Below are 27,586 nucleotides of genomic sequence, written 5' to 3'. Positions count from 1 at the left end.
TGCTCTCGCCTACTGCTTTCGCGTACTGTTCAGTTTGGAAGTATGCGATTTCGGTTGCAGCCAATGTCTGATTATTTTCAAAATTATAATAATTTTATAATATAACTTTTAACTTATTATTGTCATTTGATATAAACTTTAACTTAACATGGCTTATATATTTCATTTAATATAGGTTGTAGAGATAGACAATTGAACACATACAGTTTACAAACACTTATAAGGGACACATTTGTCATAGCACTTCATATTAATGCCCATCATTCTGAAATAAAATGTCCAGAAAACGAGTGTTCCTCATGTGCTTGGCCATGAAGTGTATTTTTCTTCACATGGGCAAAATATTAATGTCTAGGAGAAAAACAAAAAGACACGTCTTACCTTGGAGAGGTCTGTGTCAGTGTCTGGCGTGCCTCATGGCTCTGGTCTCTGGTAACCTCTGATTGGCTGTGCCTCCTGACTGACAATGCAGTCCTGACAGGAATGTCTTTAAACTCAGTGACCTCTTGGACCTGTGTTTCAGACTCTTTGCTCGCTTCATTTGTTGACTGATCCTCATTCTCCAGGATCTAAAAACAAAAAATAATTGTTCTCGGTCCTTGGCTGCACAGTGATTAGATGTGAACTGCATAATTGCCTTTTAATTGTGCACAAATTGGGCACTCTGTTGAAATTCCCAGTAGGAATTGTCTGAGCGATTTGAATATTTCAGCCAAACTCACATCAACGACGTGTTCACATTAAATTCCGTTTAGAATCAGATTAGAGGTGCTTAGATAAATGATAAGTGGATAGATAGTGTTTAATATGCACAACCTTCTCTAGTTTAGTGTCTGTGCCTCTTAGTCCCAGTCGTCCTTCTTCTGGAAGGGCGGCCAATCCAGGTGGGGGAGATGGACGTGACTTTACAGGGACAGGAGTAGCTGAATCTGACGTGGTGACAGTGGCTGAACCTGAAAGATTAATAATGAGGCTAACACTCAAAAACCAGGTCCTGAGGTATACTTATAAACACTTATAAACCGTATGTACAAACACACGCACACACACACACCTGTTTCAGTGATTTGAAGCTGCTGCATTAGCATGTTGAGGCAGTAGTTTGTAAGTCCACTGTTTACCACCAGGGGCTCAACAGATAATTTTGTCACTAGAGGAATTTCATTTGAGTTCTTTGCTGAACTGGAGACCTCACTTGAGTCCAGACCTAGCAGAAGTCTTCTGGCTTCATACAGGTTGGCTATGTTCCTCTCCAAACCCTTTACCACCACCGACTGTGAAACACAGACATCAAATCATCATGCTAAGGTATGTAAAAAACTTTGATTGATTGATTACTTTATTGATCCCTGAAGGGAAATTGCAGTGTTACAGAAGCAATTTACAAAAATTATCACATTATGTAGCACAGGAAAGAATAAAAAATGTAAGTAAGTAATGTAATGCAAAAAAATAAGATACAAAAATAAAAATATATATATATAAAAATATACAGTATATATACAGTGTATCACGAAAGTGAGTACACCCCTCACATTTCTGCAAATATTTCATTATATCTTTTCATGGGACAACACTATAGACATGAAACTTGGATATAACTTAGAGTAGTCAGTGTACAGCTTGTATAGCAGTGTAGATTTACTGTCTTCTGAAAATAACTCAACACACAGCCATTAATGTCTAAATAGCTGGCAACATAAGTGAGTACACCCCACAGTGAACATGTCCAAATTGTGCCCAAATGTGTCGTTGTCCCTCCCTGGTGTCATGTGTCAAGGTCCCAGGTGTAAATGGGGAGCAGGGCTGTTAAATTTGGTGTTTTGGGTACAATTCTCTCATACTGGCCACTGGATATTCAACATGGCACCTCATGGCAAAGAACTCTCTGAGGATGTGAGAAATAGAATTGTTGCTCTCCACAAAGATGGCCTGGGCTATAAGAAGATTGCTAACACCCTGAAACTGAGCTACAGCATGGTGGCCAAGGTCATACAGCGGTTTTCCAGGACAGGTTCCACTCGGAACAGGCTTCGCCAGGGTCGACCAAAGAAGTTGAGTCCACGTGTTCGGCGTCATATCCAGAGGTTGGCTTTAAAAAATAGACACATGAGTGCTGCCAGCATTGCTGCAGAGGTTGAAGACGTGGGAGGTCAGCCTGTCAGTGCTCAGACCATACGCCGCACACTGCATCAACTCGGTCTGCATGGTCGTCATTTCAGAAGGAAGCTGACGCACAAGAAAGCCAGCAAACAGTTTGCTGAAGACAAGCAGTCCAAGAACATGGATTACTGGAATGCCCTGTGGTCTGACGAGACCAAGATAAACTTGTTTGGCTCAGATGGTGTCCAGCATGTGTGGCGGCGCCCTGGTGAGAAGTACCAAGACAACTGTATCTTGCCTACAGTCAAGCATGGTGGTGGTAGCATCATGGTCTTGGGCTGCATGAGTGTTGCTGGCACTGGGGAGCTGCGGTTCATTGAGGGAAACATGAATTCCAACATGTACTGTGACATTCTGAAACAGAGCATGATCCCCTCCCTTCGAAAACTGGGCCTCATGGCAGTTTTCCAACAGGATAACGACCCCAAACACAACCTCCAAGATGACAACTGCCTTGCTGAGGAAGCTGAAGGTAAAGGTGATGGACTAAACCCAATTGAGCACCTGTGGCGCATCCTCAAGTGGAAGGTGGAGGAGTTTAAGGTGTCTAACATCCACCAGCTCCGTGATGTCATCACGGAGGAGTGGAAGAGGATTCCAGTAGCAACCTGTGCAGCTCTGGTGAATTCCATGCCCAGGAGGGTTAAGGCAGTGATAATAATGGTGGTCACACAAAATATTGACACTTTAGGCACAATTTGGACATGTTCACTGTGGGGTGTACTCACTTATGTTGCCAGCTATTTAGACATTAATGGCTGTGTGTTGAGTTATTTTCAGAAGACAGTAAATCTACACTGCTATACAAGTTGTACACTGACTACTCTTAGTTATATCCAAGTTTCATGTCTATAGTGTTGTCCCATGAAAAGATATAATGAAATATTTGCAGAAATGTGAGGGGTGTACTCACTTTCGTGATACACTGTATATACCGCTCAGGTGGCGCAGCGGTAAAACACACGCTGTTCACCAGAGCTGAGATCTCGAATACATCGTATCGAATCTCGGCTCTGCCTTGCCGGCTACATGAACAACGATTGGCTTGTTGTTCAGAAAAGGGGCGGGACTAAGCCGGATAGGGACTCTCTCTCAGACTAGTGCGATTACGACCTTTGCTGGCTGGTTGGTGGCGCCTGCACGGAGATGGGGAAGGAGTGTGGTAGGGGGTGTGGCCCTCCGTGCACAGCGCAGCACTCGTCAAGTGTGGGTGATAAGATGTTCGATTGCTGTGCACGTGTCGGAGGGGGCGTGGAGCAGTCTCGTCCTCCCCAATCAGGAGCAGGGACCAGCATTAGTGAGAGGATGATTGACGGGTAGAAACTGGATGCGCTGAAGTGGGAGAAAAAGGGGTAAAAAAAAAATAATAATAAATAAAAAAATAAATAAATAAATATATATATATACAGTGTATCACAAAAGTGAGTACACCCCTCACATTTCTGCAGATATTTAAGTATATCTTTTCATGGGACAACACTGACAAAATGACACTTTGACACAATGAAAAGTAGTCTGTGTGCAGCTTATATAACAGTGTAAATTTATTCTTAGCTCAAAATAACTCAATATACAGCCATTAATGTCTAAACCACCGGCAACAAAAGTGAGTACACCCCTTAGTGAAAGTTCCTGAAGTGTCAATATTTTATGTGGCCACCATTATTTCCCAGAACTGCCTTAACTCTCCTGGGCATGGAGTTTACCAGAGCTTCACAGGTTGCCACTGGAATGCTTTTCCACTCCTCCATGACGACATCACGGAGCTGGCGGATATTCGAGACTTTGCACTCCTCCACCTTCCGCTTGAGGATGCCCCAAAGATGTTCGATTGGGTTTAGGTCTGGAGACATGCTTGGCCAGTCCATCACCTTTACCCTCAGCCTCTTCAATAAAGCAGTGGTCGTCTTAGAGGTGTGTTTGGGGTCATTATCATGCTGGAACACTGCCCTGCGACCCAGTTTCCGGAGGGAGGGGATCATGCTCTGCTCAGTATTTCACAGTACATATTGGAGTTCATGTGTCCCTCAATGAAATGTAACTCCCCAACACCTGCTGCACTCATGCAGCCCCAGACCATGGCATTCCCACCACCATGCTTGACTGTAGGCATGACACACTTATCTTTGTACTCCTCACCTGATTGCCGCCACACATGCTTGAGACCATCTGAACCAAACAAATTAATCTTGGTCTCATCAGACCATAGGACATGGTTCCAGTAATCCATGTCCTTTGTTGACATGTCTTCAGCAAACTGTTTGCGGGCTTTCTTGTGTAGAGACTTCAGAAGAGGCTTCCTTCTGGGGTGACAGCCATGCAGACCAATTTGATGTAGTGTGCGGCGTATGGTCTGAGCACTGACAGGCTGACCCCCCACCTTTTCAATCTCTGCAGCAATGCTGACAGCACTCCTGCGCCTATCTTTCAAAGACAGCAGTTGGATGTGACGCTGAGCACGTGCACTCAGCTTCTTTGGACGACCAACGCGAGGTCTGTTCTGAGTGGACCCTGCTCTTTTAAAACGCTGGATGATCTTGGCCACTGTGCTGCAGCTCAGTTTCAGGGTGTTGGCAATCTTCTTGTAGCCTTGGCCATCTTCATGTAGCGCAACAATTCGTCTTTTAAGATCCTCAGAGAGTTCTTTGCCATGAGGTGCCATGTTGGAACTTTCAGTGACCAGTATGAGAGAGTGTGAGAGCTGTACTACTAAATTGAACACACCTGCTCCCTATGCACACCTGAGACCTAGTAACACTAACAAATCACATGACATTTTGGAGGGAAAATGACAAGCAGTGCTCAATTTGGACATTTAGGGGTGTAGTCTCTTAGGGGTGTACTCACTTTTGTTGCCGGTGGTTTAGACATTAATGGCTGTATATTGAGTTATTTTGAGGGAAGAATAAATTTACACTGTTATATAAGCTGCACACAGACTACTTTTCATTGTGTCAAAGTGTCATTTTGTCAGTGTTGTCCCATGAAAAGATATACTTAAATATCTGCAGAAATGTGAGGGGTGTACTCACTTTTGTGATACACTGTATATATATATATATATATATATATATTTATATTTATATATATATATATATATATATATATACGTATATATAAATATATAAATATAAATATATATATAAATATAATATAAATATATATATATATATATATATATATATATATATATATAATTAAAGGTGCAGGCCTTAAAGGTGCAGTTATATACATTATGTGTGCAATTATAGTTGTGCAAATAAAACAGTACCATGTGCAAATTTGCAAGTCAAGTAGTACCATTTGTAAGGTTTACTGTCTTTCGTGGGTACTATAGGTTCTGCGTCCTCCTCTTGCACCCGTGAGAGTCATTATAGGTTGCCACAGCTGTAGGCAGACAAGACTTCCTGTAGCGCTCTTTACTGCAGCGGAACCTTCCACTGAAAGTACTTTGCTGTTTAATCAGCAGGTCCTGCAATGGGTGTGAGGTGTTGTCCATTATATTGAGCAGCTTGTGCAAGATTCTCTGCTCAACAACTAGTTCTAGGGGCTCTAGAGCAAAACCCCACACAGAGCCAGCCTTCCTTTTAAGCTTGTTCAGCTTCTTGGAGTCTTTGGCTCTGATGCTGTTCCCCAGCAGATAGCTGCTTAAAAAATTGCACTTTCTACAACAGACTGATAAAAAATATGTAGCATCTTGCTGCATACGTTGAAGGATCTTGAAGGGCAGTTGTAGCCTAGTGGTTAAGGTACTGGACTAGTAATGGAAAGGTTGCTGGTCCAAGACCCCCCACTGCCAGATTACAACTGTTGGGCCTTTGAGCAAGGCCGTTAATCCTCAATTGCTTAGACAATATACTGTCACAGTACTGTAAGTCGCTTTGGATAAAAGCATCTGCTAAGTGCCGAAAATGTAATGTAAGCGTAAGGACCTGAGCCTCCTTAAAAATACAGTCTGTTTTGGCCCTTTCTGTAGACAGCCTCTGTGTTACACTTTCAGTCCAGTCAAGATGGACACCAAGGTATTTGTAGCATTTTTAATATTTCAACATATTCTTGAGGTGTACCAAGCTAACGAGCCAAATACATTGGTCATTTATCAGGTACACTATGTAGGTAAACAATAAATAACTATCTCACCCACTGAAAAAAATATACACTTTTAATTACTTAATAATAATGTATTATTTTTATTTATTATCACTACAGTAAACATTCCACTCATTGTCAGCCTTATATACCTAAACATGATACCTTCACATGTGATCAGCTCATCTGCTTAATTGATTAACATAAATGTTCTATAAAATTTCCACTTTAATTTTTTTTAAGGTAGCCAGAAAAAAATTGTTTTTACTTACAAAATATAATAATAATAAAGTTGGTCAGTCAAATAGAAATCACATATTCTTATTATTTTTTTTAGATTTTGTTTATGCATTTTCTCCCCTTTTTCTCCCTTTTAGCGCATCCAATTGCCAGATTGCGTCATGCTTACTCTCCACCAATGCCGATCCCCACTCTGATTGAGGAGAACAAAGCTAACCCACGCCCTCTCCGACACGTGGGCAGCAGCCGTATGATTTTGTTACCTACACATTGACGAGTGCAATGCGACTCAGCACTGTGTACAGAGACACACCTTGACAGCACTCTTTTCCCATCTCTGTGCAGGCGCCATCAATCAGCCAGCAGAGGTCATAATTGCATTAGTTATGAGAGAGTCCCTGTCCAGCTTTTTTAATATCCCACCCCTATCTGAACAACAGGCCAATTGTTGTTCTTGTGGTTGCTCAGCGCAGCCGGCATACGATACGATGTATTTGAGATCCCAGCTCTGGTTCCAGCGTGTGTTTTTACCACTGCGCCACCGACATAATATTATTTTTTATTGCATTTTACATGTCCAAAAGTCTTACATAACTTTTTGTTTTTTGGATTACATGTAGTATTTTACAGTTTTATGTACAGTAGTTAAGTCAGTGTTTCCTCTTTTCTCTCTTTGTACTCTATTTATAAATGTTCATTTTTTTTCTGAACATATGTCAACCTGCTGGCCACATCTTTACACCAGCCAGTGGTGTATTTATTAAGAGAGCCTTAGCAAACTCAGAGAACCAAAGGTTTTTGTCAGTGTCTTCCACTGTCTGTGCCAGCACCTCAGACAGAAGGAGTTGCTTTTACAGCATCAAGCAGGTGATACCCTATCTGGATCTGCTGTGACCCTGAGCAGGATAAAGCAGTTGATAAGTCCAACTGGTTGATATTTTGTCTCAACCCCGCAGTGACACTAAGGTGCTTAAAAACCTGTCAGTGCAGCTGTGCCTTATAGACTGATACCTGTGCTGCACTCAATATCTGTGTAATTGCTGTGCTGAGAACGATCCACTACCCAAATAATTTCTGGTCAGTAATGGTCCTGTGAGCGTCCTTTTTTAATGATGGACAGTTAGGGTTGCTGCTGACTAATTGTGCATTTTAACAGATGGGCTACAGGCAATAATTCTAAAAATACAAAGTAGTGATATATAAAAAAAAACGTAGATAAAAGGTTGATATATGTAATAAATGCACCACAAATGTGTACCTAAAAGCCTAGAGGTGAATATTCTTAATGCAAGTACACTACAACATAATTGTACAACTTACAAATCTGAATATATGAAAGCAATTGGTGTAATAATCTTAAATATATTCCTTATTATTCTGAGAATCAAAATTGCTTGCTTAAATGATGGAAACAGCTTACAATGAAATGATAAATGATTATCCAGTCTTCTATCTATTAAAATAATTACTAATTAATGTGCTTTGTATTGCCTTTGTATTGTATTGTCATTTTTTATTAAAGGAAATGTTCCAGGTAGTGGAAGTGTGATCATGTTCCATCCTAATAAAAACTGATTCTATGAATAATGAATGATGATAAATGATAAACGTGCCCTTGTGTTTTGGAATGTCTACACTGTTTTAAATAATTATTTATTATAAATGCATTGTTATGGGTGGAACGGTGTGCAGCAGATGTGTGGACTCTGCACAGTTTTAGAGCCCTCGGGACAGGGGTTTGGTCCTTGCCTCCTATCAATGACATGTTTTCCTAGTGTCCAAATGGGTTTCCATCTTCTAGGGACGCTGATTTATGTCCACCTCCCAAAATATGTCAACGGGGTGCTGTTGGCTGGATATTTTTGGTTGGTGGACTATTCTCAGTCCAGCAGTGACAGTGAGGTGTTTAAAAACTCCATCAGTGCTGCTGTGTCTTATCCACTCATACCAGCACGACACACACTAACACACCACCACCATGTCAGTGTCACTGCAGTGATGAGAATGATCCACCACCCAAATAATATCTGCTCTGTGGGGGTCCTGACCATTGAAGAACAGGGTGAAATCAGGCTAAAAAAGCATGCAGAGTAACAGATGGAATACAGTCAGTGATTGTAGAACTACAAAGTGATTCTATATGGTAAGTGGAGCTGATAAAATGGACAATGTGCGTAGAAACAAAGATGTGTTTTTAATGTTATGGCTGATCAGTGTATAGTACAGTGACAGTATATTGTCTGAGTGATTGAGAGTTAAGGGCCTTGCTAAAGGGCCGAAAAGTGGCAACCTGGCATTGGTGGGGCTTGAACCAGCGACCTTTAGATTGCAAGTCCCGTACCTTTACCGCTAGGCCACAACTACCTAGGAATACTTTGTGTGTCCCTATGTGTGCATAAGTGTGTGATGCCCTGTGATCAACTGGGACCCTGCTCAGTGTATTCCCTTCTAGCATCTACTATATTTAGGTAGTTTTTAGACCCACCATGGCTCTAACAAGGATAAAGTGATTAATGAAGATAAAAAAATTTTACAAAATAGAGTTTCATTATTTTTGTTATTTTAAAACATCATTTAAATCAAGTCAAATTAAATTTATTTGTATAGCGCTTTTTACAATGGACATTGTCTCAAAGCAACTTTACAGAATCCAGGACCAACAGACCAAAAACCCCATAGCTGTCTACAGATGTGAATTGGTGTAAAATGTGAATGTTTGTTTGTTTATTAGGATTTTAACGTCATGTTTTACACTTTGGTAGTTACTCATTACACAAGGTTCATCACTTCACAAGTGTAATGTCATACACAGTCAATTTAGTATCTCCGATTCACATCCTTTGCATGTCTTTGGACTGTGGGAGGAAACCGGAGCTTCCGGAGGAAACCCACACAGACACAGGGAGAACATGCAAACTCCACACAGAAAGGACCTGGACCGCCCCACCTGGGGATCAAACCCAGGACCTTCCTAAAATGTGATGTAAATTGGTGTGAAATTATGATGGTTTTGCAAGTTTCTGTTGTAAATGCCCTAAATGGAGTTAAAAAGTATATTTTTACATATCTATGATGCTGCAAAGACATGACATGAGTAAAAATTCTATGAGCTGAGATTTATATTATAAATAAACAGTTTCGCTATGTAGTTTGGACAGTGTAGTGTACCTTGGCAGCCTGTTTGGCCTTTGGTTTGACACTGATGAAGACTCCCAGACTCTGCATCATCTGGGCAAGTTTGCGAGGGTCCGACTCTCCGTCATCTTTCATCTCAAACATTAGACACACCGGCAGGCATTCCTACACAAGCACAGAGACACAAAGAAGCGTGAGATGAGATGACCATATATGATTAAACTGCCTCTATAACTGTGAGACTGTGATCAGTGATATTTTTTTTTCTCAAAGAAAGTCATTAGCCTATGTTTATGTTATTCCAATAGATAATACATTGTGCAATTACTAATACACACCATTGTTCCAAACAACCGTTAACTCTGTACCTGATAAAAAAAAAACGTGCTAAGGTGTAACTTGCATTACAAACAGCAATAATGTAAAGATGTTTTGTTATTTTAATACAAAAAGTCTAACAAAAAGCACAAATATACTGTAACTATCAGTCAGGTAATGCCAAGTTCACAATACACGACTTTCTGAGTTGCCAAGTCTCTGTACAGTTCACACTACACAACTGGATCTCTTGCACTTGGGAGTCTTTAAAGTCTTTGTGGGTTTTCACACTACACGACTGATCGGCGATAGGGGGATTCACACTACACGTTATATTACCAGGATGAGTCGGTCTGGTTTCCCAAACTACGTTTTGTCACAAAAACAAACATGAGAAGTGATGAGGGGTTTAATGATACCATGTCCAAAAATACACGTCAACAAGTAGCAAGCGATCCAAGTTGTTTGTGCGCTGATGTGCAGTGTAAAAGTAATAAAAAAAAGAAAAACGAGTGGATCTGAGTGGATTTGGCAACACGAGTTGGAGGTAAATAAATATTTTTTGCAATGCAGCGTTGGTATTATGGTTTGGCATGGACGGTAAGGTTACAAATACTGTAATACTTGAGTGTGTGCCGATGTATACTGATAGAAACTATATTATGCCCCTGCTATATTATACTCCTCCCCCAGATTTCCAAACCTTGTATCTTGCGTTCTCATTGGCTGTAGTTTGACACCGCACTCGCTGCTAGTCGGCCGACTGATTCAGATATTTAACATGCTAGATATTTTACTTCTTTACATTTTTTTATTGGTGAGCTTTTAACAATGCATTGCAGCTATGAATGCACCTATTTTGCTATCAATTGACAAGCTTAAGAAAACTCAGAAAGTCAGAAATATTCCTACATGCCAGCATAAATAACAGTAATATTAGATCCACATTCATAGAATTTAAATCTAATTAATGTCTGTTTCATTTTGTTATGAAAAGTGTTTAACAAAACACTTGGAGCAATGGAAAGCAGCAGAGCAACAGTAAAAATGAATTAACAGTGCAAAAAGAAAATAAATGCTGGACTTGGTAACTGACTGTCACACTCCTAAATATCACATACTAATCAAGTGGTGATTATGGTAAGGTATGTTTAGTGTTATTTATTTATATATTTATTTATTTATATATTTAGTTTGTTGTTTTACGCTGAGCTTACAGCATGGTTATATTCACGGCAGGAAGGGTAGATAATTGTTTTGTGGGAATTGTGGGATTGTTTTTGTCTTAATTAAAGATTTTGGTATTGCTAGAAGAGATTGTTATTCCTGTGAGAATTTAGTACATTCAGTCAGTATGTGTTTAATAGAAACAGGTATTCTGCAGGTATGTTATGTTCAGTGTTATTTAGTTAATTGTATAATTAAATTTTTTTAGTTAGGACTCCAAATGTCTAAAACTAGAAAGTTAGCAGAATTATTCACAGTATTCACAGCATTGCAGCATTCTACTGATTACCCTGTCCAGACTTGGAATAACTAATTTAGCATAGCAGTGAATGGCTTCCTGAAGTGCTTTCTTACCATGTGTCATTAAGGGGATCTACATCTCCTTCATGCACTGGAGTCCACTAGGGTTTTGGACTTAGTGTTCTCCTTTTTTTTCATATACATCTGGCTTCTCGTACCATTCCTATGCTGATGATACTCATCTCATCCTGTCCTTTCCTTTCTCAGACACCCAAGTCTCACATCTTGGCATGTCTGGCAGATACCTGACTCAATCATGCAGGCTCTTCCTCTACATCAAAAAATTCAGGCATTCCTATTTTAGAAGATCACTCAGATTCTTGTCCAGTCTTTTCATTTTGAGCCTGGATTATTGCAACTCTCCTGGCAATTCTTCCCATGTCCATCATCAGACCTCTGCAACTGATTCAAAATGCAGCTTCACACCTGGTTTTCCATCAATCCAAATACCGCCACATCACTCCACTGATGCACTCCTGGCTTCCTGTAGCTGTCTGTATTTAATTTAAACAATGATGCTTGCCTACAAAGCTAAAAATAGACCAGACCCGACCTGCACTTATCAAACCCTGTTCTGTAGCTTATACCTTTGGGCGAGTTTGGCTCCTCTACCTTCAAAGTAGTTTGTATGAAGACCTGATTCTCTTGCTGTCTTTAAAAGATGACTATAGACCCAGTTCCTTAACCCCTTCTAACAGGAATTTTGCTTTAACTCCCTCTAACAGATTTTTGCAAATTTTTGTTCTTATATTGTACTAAAGTAAGGACATTCTTAAGGAAATGAATCACTTGTTAATGTTATAAATGTAAATAAAACAATAATGCTCTGGTTCTATAACTAGGACCCTACTAAATTCATGGAAAATGTGGCATATTTCACAGCAGTTATTAAATTACACTCATAATTGAATGATAGAATAAATGGAAGCTACAATGCACAGCACAGCCTACCTTAATAGTTGAATGTAGCCTAGAACATTTAGTGACGGTCTCAAAGATGAACATACTCATCCGTGTTTTGACACACACCCCCTCTGCATCCACAGAATTGGTTGGGAGTTTTACAAACTCAGTTACCTGAGTAGTGTTTTAGCTGCTTTAGACTTCGACATCTTGGACATTTTGACTAACCAATTACTAACTAAATTGCCATATGATTGCTAGTGTAACAGACGTTCCTTTGATGTAGTGTGCTGACAATGTTTAATGTGTGTGTTTACGTATTGAAAGCATTTTGTCCCTTTGGGGAATCCATAATCAATGGGAAAGTGTGCTTCTTTACACACGTGATCATCTCTGTGTAGTCTGTGCTGCACCTCAAAAGAACAAGCCAGTAAATTATAAAGTAAAGGTAACTGTAAATAAGGTGCAGACAGCACAGTGTCTACCTTCAGAGACATTCCAAGGCTACATGCACTTTAGATTGATAAAGATAATAGCACTGAAAGGCATATTTCGCTTTAACACTCACCGTGAGTTGCTGGCGTGCGAGGCACACTCCATCAGCAGTACCCTGAATGAGTAGAGAAGGTGGGTGCTGGGGTGCAGTGAGGTCAGGGAGGACGATCTGAGTGTGTGTTTGGTGCATGACGTTAAGGAAGTTGGCACCGTTCTGACCCAGTAGAAAAAGGTGCTGCTGAGATGTGACATCCAGCTGTGTGCTCACCATGACCCCTGTTACTCCAACCATGGTTGCCGCATCCCGGCCCAGGAGCAACTCTATCAGGACGCAGGTAGCCTTCTACAGGGGGCAAAGAATAAATCATTTAACTAGTAAATGCGTCTTTACTAAAAAATAGCAGCGCTGTTTGATGTAGTTTATATAATTAGATAATAAAAGGCGTTTTTGCAAGTGGATGTGTAGTACCTTCACAGCAGCACAATTTCCCTGCAGGCCTCGCACCACACAGGTAGAACAGTAAAGTTTTGGTTGTGTCCTGAACGTCACGCTCACTCCAAACGCCTGAGCTACGTGCTGAATCAGCGGTGAACTGGCGTCTGTAACAACCCCACCAACCAGGGTCAGCGGCAGGTCAAAGGTTAACACTAGAGGCTGCAGGTCCTGTGGGTTATAAAGACAGGTCATATAAATTTCACCTCTTACAAAGGCTGTTCTGTCTGCTGTAATTTCAGGGTCATTAATCTGTACAATGATTATGAATCAGGTCACGATAGGATGAGTCAAAAGAAAACATATTAGCTTCATCTGTACAGAGATGTTTAATGTAAACTGTGTTAAACTGAGACACCAACTCTGATGTGTCTTCTAGCAGCTTCCACCCCCTGCACAGGCCCAGCAATAGACACCTGCCAAAACATAGCAGAAAGAGGAATCACCAATCATGCAAACACTTTTAATCATTTCATGCATTTATATTGTATATGTATGTTTTTTAATGAATTAACTGTAACTGCAATGTAAGTCGCTTTGGATAAAGGCGTCTGTTAAATGCTAAAAATTTAAAATGTAAAATGAATTACAATTTATAATTATCAGCATATTAAACAATAAAAAATAAAATTGATAATGATTAATAACAATAACAATAATAATAATAATTATTATTATTATAACTAGTGTTACTATTATTATTATTATTAATAATAATAGTATTAATATGAATAATAACAATAACAATATTATTTGTACAATTATTATTATTATTATTATTATTATTATTTATAAATGTATTATTGCTGACTGTAGTAGCTGAGAGGTGTAATCTATTGATTATTATTATTATTATTATTATTATTATTATTATTATTATTATTATTATTATTATTACATAAGATTTTTTCACTGAAAATTAAACTGTTGTATATATAAATTGTACAACCACCATTTCCGGAAAGGTCAAAAAAGTACATAAAAAATACATTAAAAAAAAAAATAAAAAAAATAATAATATATATATATACATAAGAAGCTGTGATTTTTGCATTATTTTGAGCATTTGTTCAATTATTTTGAGCATTTGTTTAATTTGTCTATACTTTCAAAATACTATTAAGTTGGCCGAGGAAAACACTGAAAATCATTTATTTGCATATTTGTCAGTCAAATAAAGATTGAAGAAAAATAACACAGATAAATAAATCACAGATTTTTGTTTTGCAATTCACAAAATGTCCTAACTGTTCTGGAAATGGGGTTTGTATTTCATTAAATAACCATGAAAGTTTGAAATATTTTATCCATCATCATCCATATATTTTATGTATTTTGTTATAATTTTATGTTACAATAAATAAATATGTATTAAATAAAATAATTATGATTACTGCTCTGTCTGCTTTACATGATAAACAGCAGCAGGTTGCCAGAACTTTCTTGTCTGTACCTGGTTGCTTTTCTCTCCACTCGCACTGTGTCGATTTGAGTCGGGGAAGTGAATGTGGCATGAAGTATCCTCCATCACTTTTTTGATGTTTCCACCCCCTTTACCAATCACAAGGGAGTGTTCTGTATGAGTGACATCCATCTTCAGGGTAACTTTGTTAACCTAATGGGCAGTGTAAAAAAATGCAAAAAGAAGTCAATACCATAGAACAGCATAGCAACCACCAATTAAAAATGCACACTTATTTCTCACCTTCGTCTCTAAAAGCTCCAGGATCTTGTGCTTGGCCTGCAGGACATCCTCTCGTTTTCCTTCCACTTTTACATGTGGATCTTAAAATATAAGCACAGTCAAGAGTAGTAAGTTAAGTAAAAATGTCGGTTAGGAAATCCAAAATAATCAGTTAACATTTACATTAATTAAATAATAAATTTTTCATATATTATGAAGATTTTACTAAACTTTTCCTCTGACTAATAAATGACAAAATACCTTGACATTAACTAGTTTATTAATAAATGCCCATTAGCTCTTATTTTAACCATAAAACAAATATGCTGAGCTGTTTTATCTGGAATTGTGTCACATTACTAAAAATGTGTTTGTTACAAAAGAGTTAAAAAAATTAATCATTTTCAGTTACCAACCAATCATCCAAATTTAAAGTTGTAGACTGTTCTTGGTCTTTTGCCAATATTGGTAATCTTTTCTTGGTTTTACCATAAGTATTATAGTATTTTTTAATGGTAATGTACAAAATGTTTAAATGTAATTAAGTTAACTTTTGTAATTATGAAGATTAGCTCTGCTTTGTTTAATTTATTATTGTTATTTTCAATTTATTGATAAAAAAAATACATAACTGCATTCTCAAAAATCTATTGGTAAGTGTGCATCCTTTTGAGAAGGTTGTTTCTGTGTCTGATAAGGCTTGTTAGCAAGAGTCAAATTATTTTAAAGCAGCCTAGGCGCCAACAAAACACAGGAACTAGCTTTGCAGTAACTAGGGCAGAAATACAACAAAGATAACATCAAATGTGATATAAGATGCGACTTCCTCTCACCTTTCTTAGACTTGGCTCCAATCTTCAGTTTTGATGGCCATTTCACTTGTGTGTTAGTTTCCTTCATTACCTGTGGAACAGAAGTGTGATTTTAAATATGTGAGTGTTTATGTGTACATGTCTGTAGAAAAGGCAGTGTTAAAAAGTAATTTGTGTGAAAAAGAGAAAGCAGGTGTGTGGGAAAGACAGGGCTGGTATCTTCCCTCAAAAAACACTTTCAATACTGACAATGCACCATTAGCATATCAAAGCAGCACAGTATTACCCAGGGAAGACAAACAAAAACCTGTGTGTAGTGCAAAGTCATTTCCGCAGGCACTATTTGACAGAGCAGGAGGAACAACGCCTTATCATATTGTAATCATGATCAGAATTATTTCTTAATTAAACTTAATAATTAATTTAATTGGTAGGTTTATCGAAAGAGAGCTAATTTGTTAACATGACATTTTTATAATAAAAAAGAAAAGTAAGAAAACTCTGAAAAACTTGCATGATTGTGTTGGTTTTGTAATTGTAATTATGATTTCCACTTACGTGAACACATGGATGAACATTGGCCTTATGGTTAAACAGGTGCATATTATCATATATTTACAGCTTATTGTAGATACCCCCTGATGGTGGCATCGAGTTAACAGTGTGTGAGTGTGTGGTTTAATACTGATTTAACTGACTTAACTGTGCTCCAGCAGAGGTATCCTAAATTTCAGCCTGTCCAGTGAAAATTATAAGTGACAGATAATGTTGGTCATCAGTATCCAGACAGAATTGACACATATTTTCTTAGGATACAACAATTACATTAACAAAACAATACATTCATTCTGGATCAGTAAATAAATTAGCAACAAGTGAACTATTAAACCTAGTAGATCCCAATAAGAAATGCTTGAAGGGAAACAGTGGCTTTGGCTGTATTTAATAGAGGAAAGAAAAACAAAACTGAAACAATGTTAATTATATTTGTTCCATGCAGGAGATGGACTTCATATGATTCCTCAGATTTAACCCTCCTGTTATGTTTACAGGTCAAATTGAATTAATAATCTAAAAAGATATAGTTAAAAGTATTTATTGGTATGAAACTTCATTAATTTAACTTATTAAGCCAAGCAGAAGGAGTTAATAATGAAATATAAACAATGATTATTGGGATTTTTTGGTTTCTGACACTTTTGGATAATTAAACATGCCCTGGGTTAAATTGACGAGAAACGAACATAACAGGAGGGTTAAGTGCACTTATTATAAAAATAATATAATATTAAAAATCAGCCAAATGTATTAACTGATTTGTCTGTTTTACTATTGCTTTATCCACTGGGCGAAGGGTAGAAAACACTTCAGACAGGTCGCCAGACCAGCACACGCACGCACGCACGCACGCACACACACAATTACATCTAGGGCAATTTTAGTGTCTCTAATTATCCTGACTGCATGTCTTTGGAATGTCAGTGAAAACCGGAGCTCCTGGGAGAAAACCCACACAGACACAATGAGACCCAGACTGCTCCACCTGAATCGAACCCAGGACCTTCTTGCTGTGAGGCAACAGTACTACCCACCGAGCAACTGTGCTGCTCTTTATTTATTCTTGTATTCATTTATTCATTAGATCTATCTATTTATTTTGCCTTTAATTTAAAGCGACTGGTTTACAATGGTCTTCCACCCCTCATTCATACAGTATGTTTAACTGTCTATTTGGTTGCATACATGGTGACATTTATTTATGACTGAATTTGTTTACATTTATAGAGTAAAAGACTAAAACCACAAATCCTCTTACCTTATTAAAGAACTCATCTCCAGTCAAGCCTATCCCTTCTGTGGGTGCTGAAAAATATTTGTAAATGTATGAGAAACCAAGTAAAAGAAAGCTGTTAATCTCTAAAAATGAAACCACTTTTAGATTAAATGGCCAGGTTTTATAATAGGATAATTTATCACCCTAAATTAATTGTAAATATTTGCATATTATATACATTTATACAGGCAAAAGTCAGGGGTCAATGGTGTACTCATCTCTTTAAGGTGACACAAATTTCCCAGACTTGTAGAAACAAGTAAAAGCTAAAAATAAAAAAAGTTTTAATTTTACAGAATGAGAAAATACTCTACAAATACAGTTTATACAAATTATTAGAAAAAATAATAAATGTGTGATGTTGGTCAACAGAAGTTTCATTTTATTTTATTCCAATCAGCTGCTGTATCCTGGTCTTTGTTGTGGTGGGTCTGGTTCCACTTGGAAACACTGGCTGCAAGGTAGGACTACCCTGGACAAGGCACCCATCCATCACAGAGCTTTGGCCTTTTTCTTGGAACATTGGCAAACATGTCTGTGAAGACACCAAGCCAACCGATTTGAACCCAGATCTAAGCAGAGGTGGGCCGCTGCCCCCAAAGCACCTGGTCAACAGAGATGTGGGCCATTGTTTACTATATTCTGTGAGTGAGTTTATGTGTGAAATACACTAAGAAAAAGTAGTCTTAAATGTTAGATCATGCACCGAGACTTATTGGACGTTTTGACTGATATTGTTTCTTGTTTTACGTTCTAGGATGTAGTTTGTCTCAGCTGTCACAATTCAGGTTTGCTTTGTATAGAAGAAAGTATAAATCAATGCTGAGATTAAAACATAGTTTTAAAGTACATGGACGGACAAAAAAAAAACAGTGAGTGTGTGTTCAGAGGTTAAAGTTAAACACAATAAAGGGCAGAGCTATCTACTGACATTTACAGGGTTACAGAGAACATCCCTCTCTTTTCTTCTCCTCTACCCCATTACTATGGGTTACCATGCACTGCCTGCAGGAATGTCCCAACTACCAGTGTGTGTGTGTGTGTGTGTGTACACGCTAAAAGCCAGTTCTGAGAAATGGTGTCAAGCAATAAAGGCACTTAACTTATAACAATGCTGACGCTCTGTTGACGCACCATCCCCCTTCCCATCACATCCTGACACACAGTGGCAGTAACAGCTGACATACCACAACAACCTCCATTAAATAAAATTATTTTGAGGCTTTTAAGTATGGTCAGCATGCAACAAGTCTTTTTGTGCCCTCTTGCTGTTTCGCATACGCCTAGGTAACATTCCTTGACTGGATTGCTCAATATTCAAGCGATCTGCTTGCCTCAAACTGTCATTGTACACACATACACACACTCACAGTGTCAGTCACCAAGCTGCTTTACCCAGATAATTAGCCCAAAACTGCTATAATCACTTTCCTTATTCCACCTGAAGGACTGTGTATAAATAATAACAACAATGGAACAGTATTGTTATGCATTGGCATCACTCTATTTAGCAAAACAAAGCCCTATAATATCAGTAATAAGCCCAAATTAATTTCAGTGATTATACATTTATAAGGCACAGTTGTGCTTGAGTTATTACTTTTTTGCATTTATTTATCTGTAGAAACTGCAGTGTCATGTCAGTCAGGCATTGTTGTTATACCAGAAACACTAAGTACTGAAAGTGGGCTGTGGTAGCTCAGCAGGTAAGGTTTCTGGATTTGTATTCAAGAGGCTCCTGGTTCAAGCCTTACTATCACCAGGTCACCACTGTTGGGCCCTTAACCCTCAGTTCCTTGGATTGTACATGGTTACAGTTGTAAGTCACTTTGAATAAGAGCGGCTACTAAATGCATGCCATAAATGTAAATATAGATGTACGAGGGTTCTTCAAAAAGTTTCCGCATTTTTTAAAACTCTATCTATTAAGAATTTCAAAAACAAATGACTTCCCTTTTCTACATAGTCACCTTCCCTGCGATGCATTTTTCCCAGCATCATACCATTTTAATGCCATCAGCAAAAAATTTTTTGGCCAATGCTCTGCTACTTTCACATCATCATCACATGAAAAATCTTCTTCACACTAAAGCGTCTTTGAGCTGTCCAATAAGGTGGAACTCAGATGGCGCTAAATCTGGACTATAAGCTCTCTCAGTCTCTCAGACATGACCAATTACTGCTCCTCCCGCCCTCACTGTTTCCAACCAAAATATAAAAGTGTTATAAAAGTGTGGAAACTTTTTGAAGATCCGTCATATTATTGGTTTATTTAATTCTGACATCTTGTCCTACTTAACTAGTAAAATCTATTACTCTTGATCCACATAATTTAATCTACTGCTACTAAATCACTTTTATTATACTTTTATTCAGTATTATACCATTTAATTCATGCTACTATTAATAAATTATTTTTTATTTACTATTTTACTGTTAAATCTCTTAATTTTAAATTCCATTACTGAATGTATTTGTTAAAGTATTAATAACTGAATTAATTTATTACTTTACTATTGGGTTAATTAACTAATTTCTTTAATTTATTGTATAATTACTGGATTATTGGTTCAGTCCCCGTGTACAGAACTACGGATTTGTACTACCACTGAACTAATACATTTATTTGTACATTAGTTCCATATTTAATGCACAATGACTAACCTACTAAATTAAATATTCTATGACTGAAGTAAAATTATCATAACATAGTTACTAAATACAACATATTGCTACCAAACTTTACTACTAGTAAATCACTAAATTCATTCTCCTTAAACTGAACTACTAAATTTAGTCTTTAGACTACTGTTGTTTAAATCAATTAATATTCAGGACTACTGACAACTGTTCCTGAAGTAATAATAAGAACTCACTACTACTGAACTACTATTCTGTCCTCTATTATTCAACTAACACATCTATAAAGCAGGCTGAGACAACAGCTTCTCATATACAAGCTCTTACCATAAAGCATGGCCTCCAGTTTCTTCCTGTCAATCCGAAACCTCTCCTCTATCCATTCTGGATCAGAATTCTCCCTCTTTTTGGACTCAGAGTCCACCCCAGTATTTTCTCCTTCCTCTTCCTCCTCTTCATCTTCATCCTCCCCAACTCTGTCCTGAACTGGGACGTTCTGGTCTTTCTCCTGTTCTGGGTTCATGTTTTGATTTTGTTTAGAACCGGAGAAGGGCTCACACTTGACAGCTTCAACTTCCATGGGTTCCATAGAAGTGGCCTTTTCACTGGCTGCCATGGCTTAAGTGTGTGAGCCCAAGGGGATGTGTATAGAAAAGCGTTACCAAGGAGACGAGCAAAAGAAGGGGGGAGACCCCCAGCCCCCTACAGCATCATATTCACACTCCTTAAACTCGGCTTCTCAGACAAACCAAACAGAGAATGTGAAGAAAAGTATGCATGTGTGAGTGTGTGTGTGTGAGAGGGGCACCATTTCAGAAGAAATGAAGCCATACCTACAATAAACAGGTGGAAAACAGCCAAAGTAAAACTGTTGTCAAAATATGGTACAGTTTTACACTTATTTTTAAAAAGTACAGTATGTCATACACTATTTGGCCAAAGGTATGCGGACACCGCATTTAAAATTAATATTATGATTAAAAATTAATATTTAAAATTATAATTGTTTGTTTGTTTATTGGGATTTTAACATCATGTTTTACACTTTGGTTACATTCATGACAGGAACGGTATTTACTCATTACACAGTTCACAAGGTTATATTGAACACAGTCATGGACAATTTTGTATCTCCAATTCACCTCACTTGTATGCCTTTGGACTGTGGGAGGAAACTGAAGCTCCCGGAGGAAACCCACGCAGACATGGGGAGAACATGCAAACTCCACACAAAAAGGACCTGGACCGCCTCACCTGGGGATCGAACCCAGGACCTACTTGCTGTGAGGCGACAGTGCTACCCACTTAGCCACCATACTGCCCCATTAATATGAAGTTGCCCCTTTAGTAAAAAGAGCATTTGTAAGGTCAGACAAAGATGTCGGATGAAATGGCTTGATTTTGCTATTGATGTTTGGAATATCAGGGCTCTGTGCATGTCACTGACATTTCTTTTCACCAATCCTATGCTTCATGTATTTATGTTTTAAGACCTTTTGTGTGCACAGGTGCCTATTCATGCTGGAACAGGAAAAGGGCTTTCACCAAACTATTGCCACAATGTTGGTAATGCTATTTCAGAATGAACCATAAAAAACACAAAAAGAGTACAGATTTAGACATTCCTGGTTTAAGAAAGAAAAACTAATGGCTAGACTTGCTGTTCCGTTTGCTTTTGCACACACAGAAATGTAATATATGACATACTGTATATGCTATATATATTGTTATAAAATACATGTATTATCTTGATATATGTAGATATACAGTAAGTTCATAACATAAATGAAGTACCCATAATAAAGTGTGTATGTACATACTGTATATTAAATATATCTATATGATTAAATTGTATATGGTATTATACACCGATCAACCATAACTTTAAAACCACCTTCTTGTTTCCACACACAATGTTCTTTTTATCAGCTCCACTTACCATATAGAAGCACTTTGTAGATCTACAATTACTGACTGTAGTCCATCTGTTTCTCTACATACCTTTTTAGCCTGCTATCACCCTGTTCTTCAATCGTCAGTACCCCCACAGGACCACTACAGAGCAGGTATTATTTGGGTGGTGGATCATTCTCAGCACTGCAGTGACACTGACATGGTGGTGGTGTGTTAGTGTGTGTTGTGCTGGTATGAGTGGATCAGACACAGCAGCGCTGATGAAGTATTTAAACACCTCACTGTTACTGCTGGACTGGAGAATAGTCCACCAACCAAAAACATCCAGCCAACAGCGCCCCATGGGCAGCGTCCTATGACCACTGATGAAGGTCTAGAAGATGACCAACTCAAACAGCTACAATAGATAAGCGACCGTCTCTGACTTTACATCTACAAGGAGGACCAACTAGGTAAGAGTTTCTAATAGAGTGGACAATGAGTGGACACGGTATTTAAAAACTCCAGCAGCGCTGCTGTATCTGATCCACTCATACCAGCACAACACACACTAACACACCACCACCATGTCAGTGTCACTGCAGTGCTGAGAATAATCCACCACCTAAATAATACTTACTCTGTGGTGGTCCTGTGGAGGTCCTGACCATTGAAGGACAGGGTGAAAACAGGTTTAAAAAAAAGTATGCAGAGAAACAGATGGACTACAGTCAGTAATTGTAGAATGACAAAGTGCTCCTATAAAGTAAGCGAAGCCATTAAATGAACAATGTGTGTAGAAACAAGGATGTGGTTTTAATGTTATGGCTGATCGGTGTATGTTAGCATATACAGTGTATCACAAAAGTGAGTACACCCCTCACATTTCTGCAAATATTTCATTATATCTTTTCATGGGACAACACTATAGACATGAAACTTGGATATAACTTAGAGTAGTCAGTGTACAGCTTGTATAGCAGTGTAGATTTACTGTCTTCTGAAAATAACTCAACACACAGCCATTAATGTCTAAATAGCTGGCAACATAAGTGAGTACACCCCACAGTGAACATGTCCAAATTTTGCCCAGTGTCAATATTTTGTGTGACCACCATTATTATCCAGCACTGCCTTAACCCTCTTGGGCATGGAATTCACCAGAGCTGCACAGGTTGCTACTGGAATCCTCTTCCACTCCTCCATGATGACATCACGGAGCTGGTGGATGTTAGACACCTTGAACTCCTCCACCTTCCACTTGAGGATGCGCCACAGGTGCTCAATTGGGTTTAATCCATCACCTTTACCTTCAGCTTCCTCAGCAAGGCAGTTGTCATCTTGGAGGTTGTGTTTGGGGTCGTTATCCTGTTGGAAAACTGCCATGAGGCCCAGTTTTCGAAGGGAGGGGATCATGCTCTGTTTCAGAATGTCACAGTACATGTTGGAATTCATGTTTCCCTCAATGAACTGCAGCTCCCCAGTGCCAGCAACACTCATGCAGCCCAAGACCATGATGCTACCACCACCATGCTTGACTGTAGGCAAGATACAGTTGTCTTGGTACTTCTCACCTGGGCGCCGCCACACATGCTGGACACCATCTGAGCCAAACAAGTTTATCTTGGTCTCGTCAGACCACAGGGCATTCCAGTAATCCATGTTCTTGGACTGCTTGTTTTCAGCAAACTGTTTGCTGGCTTTCTTGTGCGTCAGCTTCCTTCTGGGATGACGACCATGCAGACCGAGTTGATGCAGTGTGCGGTGTATGGTCTGAGCACTGACAGGCTGACCTCCCATGTCTTCAACCTCTGCAGCAATGCTGGCAGCACTCATGTGTCTATTTTTTAAAGCCAACCTCTGGATATGACGCCGAACACGTGGACTCAACTTCTTTGGTCGACCCTGGCGAAGCCTGTTCCGAGTGGAACCTGTCCTGGAAAACCGCTGTATGACCTTGGCCACCATGCTGTAGCTCAGTTTCAGGGTGTTAGCAATCTTCTTATAGCCCAGGCCATCTTTGTGGAGAGCAACAATTCTATTTCTCACATCCTCAGAGAGTTCTTTGCCATGAGGTGCCATGTTGAATATCCAGTGGCCAGTATGAGAGAATTGTACCCAAAACACCAAATTTAACAGCCCTGCTCCCCATTTACACCTGGGACCTTGACACATGACACCAGGGAGGGACAACGACACATTTGGGCACAATTTGGACATGTTCACTGTGGGGTGTACTCACTTATGTTGCCAGCTATTTAGACATTAATGGCTGTGTGTTGAGTTATTTTCAGAAGACAGTAAATCTACACTGCTATACAAGTTGTACACTGACTACTCTAAGTTATATCCAAGTTTCATGTCTATAGTGTTGTCCCATGAAAAGATATAATGAAATATTTGCAGAAATGTGAGGGGTGTACTCACTTCTGTGATACACTGTATATTTAATTCATATATGCAATTTTATGAACACAACATATATAAAAAAGGCTGTGTGCCAACATGATTTTTCTTATTTTCATGTATATGTTTCACGGATGAATTCATGGGTGAATATACAGACACTTGCCACTTCTACCCAAAGTGAGCTGGTGTGCCCCAGGCTTTAATAAAGAACCACCAGCATCCCTTTTCAGTATCAGCTACCACCTCTTGCCTTTTCAACAGAACAGGGGCTGAGATTCTTAGAGCTAGGGGAAGAACTAGCGTTTTAAATGACCAGTGAAATGACCACAGACTGAGAATAAGTGAGAAAGAATGAAAAAGGAGCACTATTGCTCTGTTTGCCTCTGTTACCAAGCAACATGATTAAGGACCAATGATAGCAAAGTCATAAAACTCAAAACCTGAGAGACAAAGTAAGAAAGAAAACAATTCTTTGTTGGGGCCAGCGTAATGCCGTCGGGGTACTTCTCAGCACAGTGACCGGTATCTAAATAAAGGTTAGATGTAATCACAGTTATGTTTTATATTATAAACAGTAGGTAAACTGTGACAAGTTGTTTTGCATAACTAATTCAAACTAAGTTAGCTGGTGTGCTAAAAAGTTTGTTAGTAAAAGAACAACCATATTTCTTTTGAATGTTTGTTAATGTTTATACAAACCCTATTTCAATAAAAGTTGGGGCATTTAATAAAATGCAATAAAAATCTGTATTTGTTAATTCTCTTGAATCTTTATTTAACGTATACAAGTAGAAAGAAATATTTCCGGCATTTTCACTGATCAACTCCATTGTATTTTGTAAAAAATATCCAAATTTAGAATTTTATGCCTGCAACACACTTCAAAAAAGTTGGGACAGAGGCGTGTTTACCCCTGTGTTTCATCACCTGTCCTGCTAATAACACCTTTTAATGCTTTGGGAGCTGAGGACATTAATTGTGGCAGTTTTGCAAAAGAAAGTTTTGTCCATACTAGCTTGATACAAGACTTTAGCAGGTCACTGTCGTCTGATTCTCCCTTCATGCAGTCCTATTCATTTTTTATAGGAGACAGATTTGGACTGCAGGTAGGCCAGTCAAGCACATACTCTCTGTGTCTATAAAGCCACGCTGTTGTAGCACCTACCCAAGAGTAAGGCCTAGCATTGTTTTGCTAAAATAACCACAGATTTCCCGGGTAAAGACATCGTCTTAATGGCAGCATGTGTCTCTATAAAACACCTTCACACATATGCAAGTCACCCATGCCACTTTTTGGACCATCTGAGATGAGCTTGGCCCAGAAAACTGAAGGTGTTTCTGTGTAAAATTGGTGTGTGACTTTCTTTGTATGTAAAGAAAGGAGTTTTAGGCTGCAATTTTTTTAATGCAGTGGTCGACTGTGTTAAATGACAATGATTTTCTGAAGTTCTCCCAAGCCTACATGTCTATATTTATAAAGTACCATCATGGTTTCTTATGCAAGGTTGTCTGAAAACTCAAAGGTCACGCATTTCCAACAGTGGTTTCCTTCTTTCCAAAATTCCCTGATCTCTCCAAATTCCCTGAATGTTTTCATAATATTATGAACAGTACATATTGAAAGATTAAACTAATTGCATTGCTAATCTTGCATTAAGAAATGTGCTTTTTGAACTGATTAGTGATTCTCTTAAAACTTATCATTGCCTGTAAAGATTGATCCTTTGTGGATTCTCCTTTTATACCCATTCATGACTCCCTCACCTGTTATCAATTTACCTGCTAACCTTTTCTTACAAAACAAACCATCTTTGGAAATGGGGTTTATAATTTGGCTTGATTTGGGGTCCTCTCTGGAGTGTGTTACTGCATTGTGCCTGTTTATTCTGGGGAAGCTGGACAAACCACATCACCGACCTGGATAAATGGCCAGCAAATAAGTGTCCAACAGTGGCATCCTTACACTCCTGCATCAGTCTTTGATTCTTCAGTCCCCTTTGCTTCAACTGTTTTTATGAAACATGGTCAAAAATCTTTATGGGTTTTAAAATTACCTATTCAGACTTGAATTTTATTTCAAAAAAATATGCTGTAGCACTGTAGTGCTGTCACCTTGCAGTAGGCAAGGGCCTGATCCTTTCTGTGTGGAGTTTGCATGTTCTCCCTGTGTCCACGTGGGTTTTCTCCAACTGTCAGGCCAATTGGAGCTAATTCAATTTCCCCAAGATGTGTGAGAGTACTAGGTAGTAGGCTAATTCGAACACAGCTATAATTAATTATGCACTTAAGTGGCTCCTCACCTCACCACTGACTGCTTCTGTGTTGGCGCCCTCTGCCTGTAGCCGAGCTAATAATCCCTTAGCAGATGAGGAGGACTGTCCCATAATACCATCTGCAGTAAGGAGAAGGAAAAAATGTCACTTATATTAAAAAATATTATTAGTAGTATTATTAGAGTTAGTATTCGTCCTTTTGACCTAATGTATATAGAATTCAACAATAAACATCATTTTTTTATTTTTTTTACCAACCTTAACTATAATTTACCATAATGCATGTATTTTAAGCAAATTACAAATTGTAAGCATATTCTATATTAATGCATATTCATAATAAGACTTTTCAGAAGACACGTGGATTTTATTTTCCAGTTTTTCTCTTACTTTTCTCTAAACAAACAGGACCGCAGGTTTAATAATTTTATTTAAAAAAAATGTAATAGAAAAACATGAACTGAAACAGAAAGATTTTTTTTTTCAAATACCTCCATAAGCCACATTATTATAACTAGATTTTTAAGAAAGCAGAGATATAAATGTAGAAATAGCTCCCCAATAAGATTTACCTTATAATGTAGGAGTCCAAATCTTACAAATAACTTCTACTTTGTAACAGAGAAACACGGTATAATAAGAAAAGTAGAGAAAAAAAGAAAGCAGCACTAAATTGTC

The 27,586-nt window shown here is 38.4% G+C and overlaps 1 protein-coding gene across 1 annotated transcript in view; it reads right to left on the bottom strand.

The window, feature by feature from the left end:
* The window catches only part of bicc2 (bicaudal C homolog 2), a 34,741-nt gene extending 13,819 nt beyond the window's left edge, over positions 1–20,922 (bottom strand). Inside the window, exons 1-12 of the mRNA XM_063001019.1 lie at positions 20,661–20,922; positions 17,676–17,722; positions 15,881–15,950; positions 15,069–15,148; positions 14,817–14,978; positions 13,726–13,779; positions 13,340–13,534; positions 12,944–13,213; positions 9,661–9,792; positions 1,055–1,274; positions 817–953; positions 382–569 (exon numbers count right to left, since the gene is read on the bottom strand). Coding sequence (XP_062857089.1) covers positions 382–569; positions 817–953; positions 1,055–1,274; positions 9,661–9,792; positions 12,944–13,213; positions 13,340–13,534; positions 13,726–13,779; positions 14,817–14,978; positions 15,069–15,148; positions 15,881–15,950; positions 17,676–17,722; positions 20,661–20,922 — 1,817 coding nt within the window. The remainder of the gene's footprint in view (positions 1–381; positions 570–816; positions 954–1,054; positions 1,275–9,660; positions 9,793–12,943; positions 13,214–13,339; positions 13,535–13,725; positions 13,780–14,816; positions 14,979–15,068; positions 15,149–15,880; positions 15,951–17,675; positions 17,723–20,660) is intronic.
* Positions 20,923–27,586: the final 6,664 nt, after the last annotated feature.

The sequence above is a fragment of the Trichomycterus rosablanca genome, chromosome 1 (genome assembly GCF_030014385.1).
Source record: "Trichomycterus rosablanca isolate fTriRos1 chromosome 1, fTriRos1.hap1, whole genome shotgun sequence".
Taxonomy (NCBI): domain Eukaryota; kingdom Metazoa; phylum Chordata; class Actinopteri; order Siluriformes; family Trichomycteridae; genus Trichomycterus; species Trichomycterus rosablanca.
This window is presented reverse-complemented; position numbering and strand designations above follow the sequence as displayed.